Source organism: Chenopodium quinoa, unplaced genomic scaffold (assembly GCF_001683475.1).
Source record: "Chenopodium quinoa cultivar QQ74 unplaced genomic scaffold, ASM168347v1, whole genome shotgun sequence".
Classification (NCBI taxonomy): Eukaryota; Viridiplantae; Streptophyta; class Magnoliopsida; order Caryophyllales; family Amaranthaceae; genus Chenopodium; species Chenopodium quinoa.
Genome location: NW_018742616.1, coordinates 4,626,825 through 4,639,575, shown reverse-complemented (window position 1 = coordinate 4,639,575; position 12,751 = coordinate 4,626,825). Strand labels below are relative to the sequence as shown.

Here is a 12,751-nt window from a genome sequence, read left to right as displayed (position 1 = left end):
TTGAAATTTGAATTGCATTAAAGGTCTCACTACTTTGACTTTGCTTAGCCATTACTGTGGACCCAATACCATTTAAAGTGACTTAATTTTGCTACGCACTAGCAACTAATTATTAAACTGTTTATGTCTATTCATCTCAACCACCCGTACAATTCCATTGGACAAGAAAAATTAAATCATTGGACCAAAAACAAAGATATGAGAGTATAACTATGACATAAACACACACAATAAGGACATATAATTAAAGAACAAAATATTTACAATATCATACTACACGTTTATGTTTCATCAGCAAAAATTCCAACTCATAATTTGTACAATGCATTGAACAAGGCAAAGCAACCCTGAACTCTACTACTCCCATAGCAACCCTAATTTATACAGCTCTTCTTAGAAACCAATCCAAAACTTGGATTAAATTTCTTATTCCGGCCTTAAAGTGGTGCTGTAGACGATCTACTATGACTACGTTTTCTCGGCACCTCACTTGAAATAGATAGGGATAACTGCAATCACAACAAATAAAACGACAAATTTGAGATAACTTCTCTTTAAAATTCAAAATTACAACCACTTCTTTGGCTACACATTACAATATATTTAATGAAAGGTACACTTTATATTTTTTTTGTCATAAATGCAATATTTATTTATTTTATACTAACTATTGACTTTAAGGTTTTTAAATAATCAAATAATAAAAACTATAATATGATTCGTACTTATATATTGCATATTTTCAATTCATGACTTTTCTTACCAAATTTAAAAGTTGAAAGCTTTAGCTAATTCTACAAATTGAACAACATGTTCTCGTTTGCTATCGACTAATTCCCCTCTTTGTAATTATTTTTTAGGTAAGATGAATGCACTTTCCTAAAGAAGAATCTCACACGAGTCAACTCTAACTCTATTAGGTTTAACAGGCACAACCCCTTGTGAGTGAAGGATAAGTATGAGAATTAGTGCTGAGCAAAACTATCTGAAGATCCAAAAATTCAATGATTCGATCCACATCCGATCCGTAAATTATGGATATCCGATCTGAATTTAATTTCGCATCGGATATCCGATTCGGATAAATCGGATATTGGATATCCAAATTTTAAATTTCGGATATCCGATATCTGAAAAAAGTCGGATATCGAATATCCGATCCGATATCTAAAAAATCACATAATTTACCTTTTTTTATTTCTTGAATATTCTACCTCTCAGCCTTCTCATATTAGAAAAAAAAAGGTTTGAGAATGAAACCCTAAACAGAAACCCAATACGGCAATATTCATTCATTTCCCACAGACACAAACTCACGCCTCTCTCTCTCTCTCTCTCCTCTGTTCCTGTTCAGCAGCCCTCCCCCCTCCTCCCGGTGGTCAACCCCTCCCCCTACTCGACACAGACCAGTTGACCACCTCGCTACTGCGCCGCCCCTTCTCACCAGCAACAACAACCACCTTAACCGCCAGAAGTGAACGACCCCTTCCAACCACCAAACCAGCAACCGTAATCCTCATTGCGCTCCTAAATCGACGGCAACTCCTCTCAGATCGACTGCGCTCCTCTCAGATCTCAGTCCCAAATCGACGGCGGCTTCTCCATTTCGACGGTGGTAGCGGCGGCTACTCTCTCCTCCTCACGGCTTCTTCCACTTTTCGCTGCTCTCACGATTTCAGTTTTCCGTTCTTCATTTTCGCCTTCTTTTCAGCTACTCATGGGTCATGATTTTGATTTTAATTTGTTAAATATAGGCTGATTTTCATTTTCGCCTTCTATTGTTGATTTCAATTAGTTGATTTTAAGTATAAATATAGGCTGATTTCCGCCTTCTATTGTCGATTTCAATTAGTTGATTCTAAGTTATTGCTCATCATTTTCTGGTTGTCTTTAGATTCTGAAGGTTGATATTTGATTGCTCATCATAATTAGTAATTTACTAATTTAGTATACTTTAATATTTGATTTTTGTGAGTTAATAATATTCTGCAAAAAAAAACTAAATATACATATTTTTATTTTTATTTTTTAAACCAAATATACATATTAATTTTCCTTTTAAAAAAATTAATTTTGCCTTTAAAAGCTTAATTTAGTATTAAATGATCAATTTTAATAAAAGAATCGGATACTCGATATCCGAAGTATTTGATCCGGAAATTTCGGATCGGATATCGGATATAAATACATATCCTAAGTTTCGGATACGAATATCCGATCCGTGCTCACCCTAATATTGAGAATCCCCATCCCCTAAAAAAAGGAATTATTATCCATTAACCACCAACTGTTGATTGTCAAATAAAGTCAAATCGAAAACTTTAGCAACTTAAAGTTTTTAAACTAAATTACTAAGTTTGAGTAAACTCCCAAATTTGGTAGGTTCAACATTAAAATACCATTAACAATATACCCAAGCTTTTGTCGAGGTAATTCACAACGGCTTGGGTAAAGTGGCTCAATGGCCACTTTTAAAGTTCTAATCACGAGTGACAAATAATTCTAGCCCCAACCACCCAACAGTCCAACACCCACAAAAATACAAAATAAAAAGATGACTATGATATGATAACGAAATTTAAAGCGACAAAATTATCTAACTTTAACACTATTGATAAGTGATAGAATTATTAAATACTAACTAAAAAATAAAAACAAATGCTTAAAAAATCTTACAAGAGAAATAGTAAAAATATCTGGCCAAATAAATTGACTATTCAACACAACGACGACTGAAAATCTGAACTTTTTTTGTATTCTTTACTAGAAGAATTTAGTAGGCATGAATTATAGTTTCTTGGCTTAGAATCATAGTCTTATGTAGCCCTACATAACAATATAATATTAATTTTTGCGTAATGCAATACGCCAATACCACATGTTTTGGGGAATTGACTTTCGGACTATAAAATGTCTATTATACCCCTCTGTTTTCTTTTATTTGACATTTTTATTACTCCGTAGCAACTTAGAACTTATGATAAATAATTGGCAAAATTGACCGCAACACCTGAAGTATGGCTTAGGTGTATTGAACACCCTAAACTTTGCGTAGTAGCCAAAACACCACTAACTATGGTATTAGGTGCGACGCGTGCCTTGAATGAAAATTTTCGGCCATTAATTTCACCAGAGGAAGTGAATCCACGCGTGCCAAGTGGATGGAAGACTGCATAATTGTTTTGGAGAGTGAAGATTTAACTACTCTGATGAAATAAGTGGCCGTAAATTTTCATTTAAGGTACTCGTCGCACCTAACACCATAATGGGTGGTGGTTTGGCTACTACGCAAAATTCAGAGTGCTCAATGCACCTAAGCCATATTTCAGGGTATTACAACCAATTTTGCCTAAATAATAACATATTCTCACATTCACTACTTTAGGTTGTGATACTTTCGTCTTTTACCAATTTCATACAATTAAACAAACAAAAAGCAGTGAAAAGATGGATAAACTCTGGCAAAATTAATGTTTAGATTTTGAACAACCTATATAACTTTTTCACTCAAATCACGGGGCAATTTTAAAGTGCTTTTAAAATTTCACACAATCATATCCATATAGGTCTAGAATTTAATAGACAACTATTTTGAGAGTATTATATTTGTTCCACTTGCAAATAAGAGTGTCAAAATCATTTTCAAAGTAGCTAGAAATCACTTATTCCTCTAATCATGGGACAATTGCGTATTAGGAATTGCTATATACTTGTATTAAATAAGTAATCTCTCTACGTATATTAGGTTTTCTTTGGTCTTATATGATTTAAATTAAAATCTTTAATCTCTATTATATTTAGAAGTTAAAATGACTTACAATATAAAATTATCAATGTTCAACTCATGTTTGTGTTAATTTCATCAAGTAAAACTTTATGTTTTTAGCAAGATGATCCATGATATTCTTTTTAAAAAATGATCAATGGTCAATATAATTTTAAAGACAATGATATAAAATGAAACCAAACAGGTTTTGACAAATTTCATTCTTAATTACTTGCCATAATATGCCTACACATAATTTGTGTTAAGGAAAATGGAAACTAAACTAGTTAAAATGTTGAACTATCAAAACTTTATAGTCATTACTCTTTCAAAAAAAAACTTTATAGTCATTACAAGCTAATTTTGAAAAACAATTAATTGAATTTTCTTGATCATAATATTTCTACGTAATATACCTATGTCAAAATATTGTCAACATATTAATTATAAATTAAGGTAGCATTACTCGCCATAAATTGTATTCCACTAGTATTATACATTCAAAGCTTACATATGCCCATGCGACATGTGTTATGCACGTGCACACAGACTATAAGTTGTATATTTGTGTAGTTAATTCATGGGACACTAGCTAGAACACATGATCGTGCTCATAAGAACGCGTGTTCAAGGTCTCACGGTCTTACGCGTCACTGGACATACCTTCTTTCAGGTACACCCGAAAATATAATAAAATTTGCACACAAACTCTTGATCTACCCTGGACATTATCCTCAACAATTGTTAAATAAGCAGCTCCCCTGTTTAAGGTGGGACAGCAGTAAAAGGGCAAAGGTCAAAGACCAGATCACATCCAAAAAACATGAATTTAACACATTTAGGGCTATATAATCAAACACAAACATAATAATAATAATCATAATATTAAAGCTAACCAATTAATTAAGATAAGTAATCACCATTTGTTGCTGTTTCCTAAGCTTAGCATTTTCTTCTTTCAATTCAGCATGTTCCCTTTCCAACTGACTTGTATAAGCCTGCACAAAATTTTGAAGGAATATACAAAATATATGGTAAACTCCATATATATTGCCTTTGGAAATTAATTTGAACCATCTTACCATAAACATAATTTAGTAGCACATCCTAGATAAATTCATATCATAAAGCACATAATGCGCAGATGATAAAATAAGGTAACACCACATCAGCAATGTTATTATTAATGTAACGCAGACGCGTTATAAAAGAAAGAATGAGGACCTGTCTACGAGCACGAGACCGAGCAGCGGACTCTCTATTCTTCATCATACGCTTGTGCCTTTGATCAACACCAATTTCACCATCGACAATGTTCTGATCTTCAGACATCCGCTTGTTTTTGACAGAAAAACAAGTGGAATTCAATAAAGAAGTGGCAGAAGAAGAAACAGCAACAGTAGCCAAAGCTTCAAATGGGGAGTTTAGTGAAGAAATAAAACCAGGGGTGTTAAGACTATTAAGAAACTCTTTCTTAAACATCTCATTTTTATCATCTGCATCATCAACCTGTTTTTCATTCTGATCTTTATCTTTGATTGAACCTCGAGATAAGAAGTCTTGTAAAGAAGATTGGTGGATGCCATTCCAAAGTTCTTCCATGATTTTTTTTTTTTTTTTTTTTTTTTTTTTGTGGGTTTTTTTTTATGATTATATGAGAGAATGATTTGGAAGATCAGGTGAAATATTGAGGAATAGAGATGAAGGAGACATGCAGAGATCAGAAAGAAAAAAGTTAAAATTAAATTTAATATTTGGGGTTTGGGGTTTTTGGTAGAGAAAGAAATTGATTCTATTGAAGATTGGACAAAAGTAAGAGAAATTAATGGAGAAAAAGATTCGATTTTTAGTGAGGTAAGTGTACTAGTGGTGCTTCTCAGTTGATATTTTTACATGGCTTGAGCAATAGAATAGCTCCAACCTGGCACCATTAGCAATTTTAGACCACATATTTTTTTGAGTGGGACCTCATTTCCGGCCACCTAATGTCTCCAAATAATGATGACATTTCAAATGAATCAAATCCAACCCTATCCGAAGGAACCAAGTAAAGATGGGTTTGGGCCTGCTGGCCCGTGAAATAACCTGGTTTAATATGAAAAAAGCATGACATAACACTGCTTTGGATGCATATTATATTCGAAGAAGCACAATAAAGTATGGTCAATAGTGATACCGCATAAGTTTTAAACTTGTTAAATTTGACATAGGTACACAAACATGACACAACACAACACCATGTTACATGGGCTTGGAGTCTTGGACCATGTATGGCGAGTAGCTTAGAAATATTGACACGAGACAAACATGTAATTAGTGAACTCAACCATGGGTCCGGCCTAGTCAAATCCAAGGAACGCAAAACTGGTACAAGACACAACCTGCCACCATTTTTAGACCCAAGTACTTTTTCGATCAATTCCTAACTACTTGCAACAATTCAACATTTAGAATATACTTCTTTCCTGTCTCAATTGATGAATCATAGAAAATTCGCACACAAATCAATAAAGATGACAATGAGCTAATTTATTTATTTGCCCATATGGTTAGATTGGTTACCTTCTACCTATGTTATGTAATGTAAATATATTTTTTAGATTGCCCGATAAAAGTAGTAGTACTACCTTTCATAATATTTTCCTCCATAAATTTAAGGAAATTTTGCACCTTATTACAACCTCTAAAAATACCATATTTTTGTTGAGTTTTACGATACGTGAGCACCGTGCGGAACCAAAATCCGCCCGGACCGCATGCATAATTAATACAACTAAACAAATAAACATGCAATTAATAAAGCGATAAACACATAAAGAGGGAGAGAGAGAAAGTAGGGAAAAACATTCTTACCCTCGTAGCGTGCTTCACACGAACCCGAGCACGACCTCCGTAAAGCTCAAGACACGCATGCGCGAATCCTCCTACTTCACACACCCACGCGCCCGAACAAGGTTCCTACCTCGTAGCTTAGATTAGTCAAAACCAAAAATGAGTTTTACAAAATTAAAGGTTTTCTCACGCTTTAGGGAAATGTCTTATTGAGTTCAACTCAAATTAATTTCCCAACTCCCAAGGTTGGTATTTATAGGCAAAGCACTCTCAAAACTTCAATCATCTTTTCATGTGGGAGAGTTGATGAAATGAGAAAAATAAGCAATTAATTTAATTCTAAATTAAATTAATTAGCATAAACAATAAGCAAATGACAAGTGTCAATCCAAGGGAGGGGTTAGGTAAGGACCACAAACCTCAGAGAATAAGCAAGCCACCACCTCACCCAAAGGCAAGGCAAGCTGGCTGGCCAAGCCTTGGGTTCCAAGGCACACCCAAATGGCGGCCTTTCCCTTGGTTGGGCTTGCCAGCACATCGCAAGCCCACGCGAGCTTGCTGGGCGCTAGCGGGCTACTAGCTAGGCCTGCTCGCGTGCTTGCAAGCTGGTGCTAACTTTGCTAGCATTGGCCTGCTCGCATGCTTGCGGACTGATGCTACCACTATTAGCTTGGCCAGTAGGCATGCTTTACGAGGCTAACGCTGCTAGCTAGCCTACTCGCCCAGCCAGCGCACATGCGTGGCTGCTGGGCTTGTGGCCGAGGTTAGCACATGGCTAGCAGCCTTGCTAGCCTTACACGCCTAGTCCTCGCTTGGCTAGGCCAATGCTAAGCTTGGTCTTTGCTCGTTGACTTGTCATTTGACTTATTTTCTTATCTTCTCGATTCGTTGAATCGACTCGACGTTCGACGCTCGGCTTTAATGCTCTAAGTTCGAAATCCGACGTCTGAGTTCGTAAAATCTCTATCGACTTATTTAATCCTTCGTATTAATTCGTTGCCTTTGTTTGGGTACACGATTGGGTGTGACCCTGGGTTCAGTCAAGAGCAAGCTATAAGATTAATTATACATTAATCTTACTGATCGGAAGCGGCCTCCAACTAAGCATTCTGATCATTTGACTTCACTGAATAATTAGTTTTCCTAATTAATTCCGAACCTTCTATCGGAATAATACACTTGTTCGAAGGACACCATTCCTTTCAATCTCTCACTTGTCCTTCCGGACAAGTGTGCTGTATGTGTATTGCCTTTTTCCTATTTCACTTAATGCCTCTTCAAGAACTATAATTCGAACTTGGCCATAAAAGTCATTTATGAGAAATTGTATTTTAGAAACCATTCTCAAAAGATTTCCTTTACCAATCGTTGGAAACATTATAATTCGATTTAGAATTCTACAAATTTAAGTGCAAAGAATAACCATTTATCAAGATAACATAATAAGAATTGAAATACATGCAAATTAGCAATTTCAATTAACTTATTAACGTTCTATTCACACATTCATAAATTTGTTCCAATTAGGCGAGAATAAAACGATTCCAAGATCCCAAAAATCATTAATTGATTAAGCATGCTTTGGCTTGTCTTAACACTTATTATTTTAAGGTAAGTAATTTAATTGCTAATAGCTCTAAGCTATTCTTGGTTCGATAAATCGTCGCATCTAATGCTTTCTTGACGATTATTTCTTTTGCCAGGACATCTAAAGACTCCTTACTGATATCGTTGATTTTAACCAAAACTAACACGTATACCTAGTATACCTTAATTCCCTAGGAAAGTGGTAATGCCTTGCTTTGGCATAGCTCAATACCTACTCTCAAAGTTTCGGTAAGTGTCATTTTAGAATGGCAAATATTAACTCAATTTTATAGAGACTTAGGTTTTCTATGTTGGTTGATTTAAGTGAACTAAATTAATCATTCAACATTCGAAATCCTAAAACATGCATCTAATATCGCAATTATATATAAGTAAATATATAAAATATAATTAAAGATGCATGGCAAACTAGCATGACCTCTTGAAACTCAAAGCATCCAATCTTCAAGGGCACCATCGCATCTTTTGGCTCCGTCTTCTTAGAAACGCCGTCTTTAGCTTTCACCATCAAGCATCCAACTACTAGTAACTAGGAGTAATCTAAATAATCTAAGTACAAAAATACTTAACGACACGCAGTCTGTATTTAGATTTACAAAAATACATAACGGAACGCAGTCCGTATTTACTATCCTAGTCGAGACATACTAGTTACCTTTTGTAAAAACCTACATAAGAACATTTATAATATTCCATTCACCCATTCACTTCTAAAGTGAATGGCTCCATGCATTTTTACAAATAATATGAGCAACAATACAAAATTTTGTATCAAATAAGCGCGTACTAGTTACTAACTTAGGTGGTTAATTCAATTAACATGCCTAATTAAAACTAGCCAAGTGTTTATCCAATTATGTGAACTAGCGCAATAACGAAAAGCACAATTAAGGCTTAATAAGCTCAAAACCGATTAATGAAGCTCCCACTAAAGTCCAATACAAACTTAATCAAATTAATCTAATTATATATTAAAGTCGGTCGAGTCAAATTTTGTCAAAACTTTGCAAGTACGTGAAAAACCGAGGCCTGGCCTTGTTTTAAACAAAATCGCAATACTGCAAAAAAAAATCGAGGGAAATATCAAGGCTAGCATAAACTGGGCCCTTAGCTCCCACTCAATGGTTGGGTGCTGCTAGGTTGCGTGGCCTAGCAGCCATGCTAAGGCTCGGGTTAATGCCACCTAGCAACCCCTGCCTTGCATGCCGAGTTGCTGCTGGGTGCTGCCTGGCAGTCAGCACGCACATAGCGTGCGCGCACAAGCATGCTGCTGCTGCTGGGCGCTGCCTAGCAGCCTTGGCTCAGCTCGCATGCTTGCCGCGCCATGCTAGCCAACCCTCGCACGCATGCCCTCAGCACCAAGCTTGATCGCACACACTGCTCGATCAACAGCATTAATGTGAGCTACGCAAGCCATGCTAGCCAAGTGTGGTGTTCGAAGCTTTGTGCTTCGATTTTGCGTGCACTTGGGATTTTTAATCCGATGTTTGTGTGAATTTTAGTTAATTCCAAATTTACTTTTAGAAATAACATTTGTGCAATTTGAATTGAAACAAGTCTAACTTAGTTAATTCAGTTTTAGTGCACAAACCAAAATTACTCAAAGAATTATTCTTTTAACAATTTTGGATCAACTTGATGCATTAAAAATTGAGGGCTTTTCTCATGATTCATGCAACCAAAGATTAAAATTAATTATGAGTTTGACAAAATTAGTTTAATTAATAATCAATCATCCAATGAAAATAATTTATCCAACAGTTACTCATGCATATTTGAATATTTTCACCTTCTAATGAAGAATAATATTCAAGCTCAAGTATGAATATTCAGGATTTTAATCAATTTCCAAAATGATTAAAACTCAAAATATGTTCATTTTGGATTTTAGCAAGTCAAGATTCAACCAAGTAAACCATTAAAGTATCAATCTTTGACTATTTTAAGGGTTCAAAAATCATATTTAACATAAACTCATACATTACAAGCAATCTAATTGCAGGAATGAACAAATACCAAGTTTACGTAAATTTAAGAGTTATCCAAATTAAGCACCATTTCACATCATTAACACGCTTAATAAGGAATGAAATAGCAGTAGATTATTGCTATAATCAAACACATAATCTAACAGTTTCATGTCATAATTAATCAAGTTTAAAGATTAAAAAAATTTCGTACCAAACGAAAAACCCCTCAAAATAACATTTCTAGGAAGATTTTGGCTTTTGGAAGCCATTCACTTTGTGGGTAAAAATTGATTTAGAACGTCGATTCCACCTAAAATTCACTGTTTTTGAGTCGAAATCTGGGCTCGTAATCATAAAATAGCAATAAAACAATTTTAATTCAATTAAAACCGAGGTCCTAATCTAATTAGGTTGCTAATCCAGAAATTTTAATCCAGTTTAAATCACCTTAATTAATTTTTAGTTGTAAAAATGCAAGAGGCTCGTGATACCGCTGTTGGGTTTACGATGCGTGAGCACCGTGCGGAACCAAAACCCGTCCGGACCGCATGTGTTTCGGGGTTTTCTGATGTCCTGCGGGAGAGTTACAATTCCGAGACTGGAACCGGACGCCTGTACCTGCAAAATAACGGAGACTCCTGGTGGTGGGAGCTCCGCCTCCAACGGTCAAGTTAGTACTTGATTAAGGAGTAATTAATGCGGAAATTAAAGTGATTGGGTCTCTCTAGGTGAGAGTGTTTAATGTAGGGAATCTGCTTTGTTAGCGAGATCAGCCGGTTATTACTGTGTGTAATTAATGTGTTTTTTTTTTCGTCCTCCCCCTTAATGAGGATTAAGGGAGGTATTTATAACCTTGGGAAACGTGCCCATCCTAGGTTTAGGTTAACCTAGGGCTGATTGGGCTTCCCTCGGAAGTTGGGCCTGGGTGGCCGGTTTCTCCATTAGGCATGGAGTATGCCACATGTCATGACATAATAGGTCCAAGGTGGACGAATAAGCGCGTGCCACGTGGCAAGCCCTGACAGTTCCAACCGGGGGACACTTGGCAGGACCTGATTGGCCCACGTGGGACTGGTGTCGCACTGTAACAGGCGACGACCTTCTACAGGTGTTAGTCGGCGAAAGGCCGAGAGATTTTCCCGCCCAAATTTTGAATTCTGAAAGTGACCCTTCGCCTTCTCACTTCGCCTATATAAGGGAGGATTGTCTTGAGTCATTTTCACACTTGAGAATTTTGAGAGAGAACATTCGGACCCCTGAACTTGCTCTGACATTTTGGACCTTTTCTGCCTACCGCCTGTTCTGACAAGCCGACTGTACAGGATTTTCAGCACTTCATCAATCGTCACTCGTTCAGGTAACTGTCGGTTCTCTTACTCTTAATTTTCTTTTTATTTTTTGAAATGGCACCACGGAAGCACACGACACGACCTAGGTTAGTGATCAGCCGGTCACCGGGGACAGCTGAATCTAGGACTAGGAGTGCCGCCTGCCCTTTTCCGGACCCATCTTTGCCCTTTATACAAAGTCCGACTGTATCTGTGTCTATGCAGAGCAGGATGGCCAGAACGAAAAAGACTGCTAGGATCTCAAATTCAGACGGCTCCTCCCACAGGGTGCCGCTTAGTGAAACATCTGACCAGGCGCCAGATGTGGAAGTGAAACAAGGCGGCCTGAAAGCCGGCAATTATGTGGGAGGAGTCATAGTGACCCCTTCCCATTTAACAGTTAACAATTCTGCTCCTTTTCAAAGAGAGGAGGCGGGCCCCTCCGGGAGAGGGGAGGAGTCGTCCTCCTCGGACTCGTCAGAGGACGATTCCGAGTCAAGCTCTTCTGGCCATGCTTCTTTGGACACAGAAGAGAAAAACAGCCGCCTGCAAGAGGCGAGACTTTCTCACGCAGTTGAGAAGGGGGACAATTGGGCGGAGCCATCCGCCTCTTACCGAGAGCAAAATACCCCCTACTACTGCACGGTACCTCGGGGCCGGATCACAGCCATGCAAGAGAAAGTGGAGAGCTTTATTGCAAACCACACCATGGGCCCCGACTTTCTAGTGTTTGTGCCGGATCCAGAAGACACAGTCGTCTGGCCGGCTGGTACCAGTTATGATAGCGCCTGCTTTGGCTGCTACGAGGCGGCCATCAAGGCAGGGCTGCGCTTCCCATTACATCCGGCTGTTCAGCGGATCTTGGATGGGTATGAGTTGGGGTTATGGCAGTTAGCCCCAAACTCCTGGGTCAACGTACTCGGCTATGTGGCCGGGTGCGAACTGCACGGGGTGGAGCCGAGCTTCGAGGCTTTCGCCCATATGAACTATCTCAGCCGGACCCCTAAGACAGGCGGTACCGGCTGGTATCAATTGTCAAGCCACAGGGGCTACCTCATGACGAGAGGTAAAGCAAACAAGTGGAAGGACTGGCGGAGCACCTTCCTCATCATTGAGAGTTCAGACACTGAGCTGAACAAGCGCTTCAATAGGTGGAACAGGAATCCGCCCCTTCTTGCAGGTGGCCGTAGCATGCCGCCTGTTCCCCCCAAGGCTAAGAAAGAGATCCTTGATAAAGGACTCTTTAA

At 37.7% G+C, this 12,751-nt stretch overlaps 1 protein-coding gene across 3 annotated transcripts; it reads right to left on the bottom strand.

Annotated features, from left to right (window-relative positions):
• Positions 1–213: 213 nt before the first annotated feature.
• LOC110721693 (bZIP transcription factor 27-like) lies at positions 214–5,672 on the bottom strand. Of its 3 annotated transcripts, XR_002511457.1 has the most exons (4): positions 4,991–5,672; positions 4,687–4,764; positions 4,430–4,527; positions 214–509 (listed from the first exon to the last, which is right to left on the bottom strand). XR_002511457.1 is itself a non-coding variant. In XM_021900893.1 (3 exons), the coding sequence occupies exons 1-3, from the start codon at positions 5,366–5,368 to the stop codon at positions 438–440; spliced, it is 528 nt and encodes a 175-aa protein (XP_021756585.1). In that variant the 5' UTR covers positions 5,369–5,670; the 3' UTR covers positions 214–437. The 3 variants fall into 3 exon arrangements, 2 of the variants coding, with proteins under 2 accessions (XP_021756585.1, XP_021756586.1); XM_021900893.1 differs by lacking the exon at positions 4,430–4,527 and having other exon boundaries at positions 4,991–5,670; XM_021900894.1 differs by lacking the exon at positions 214–509 and having other exon boundaries at positions 4,062–4,527.
• Between the last annotated feature and the right edge of the window lie 7,079 nt (positions 5,673–12,751).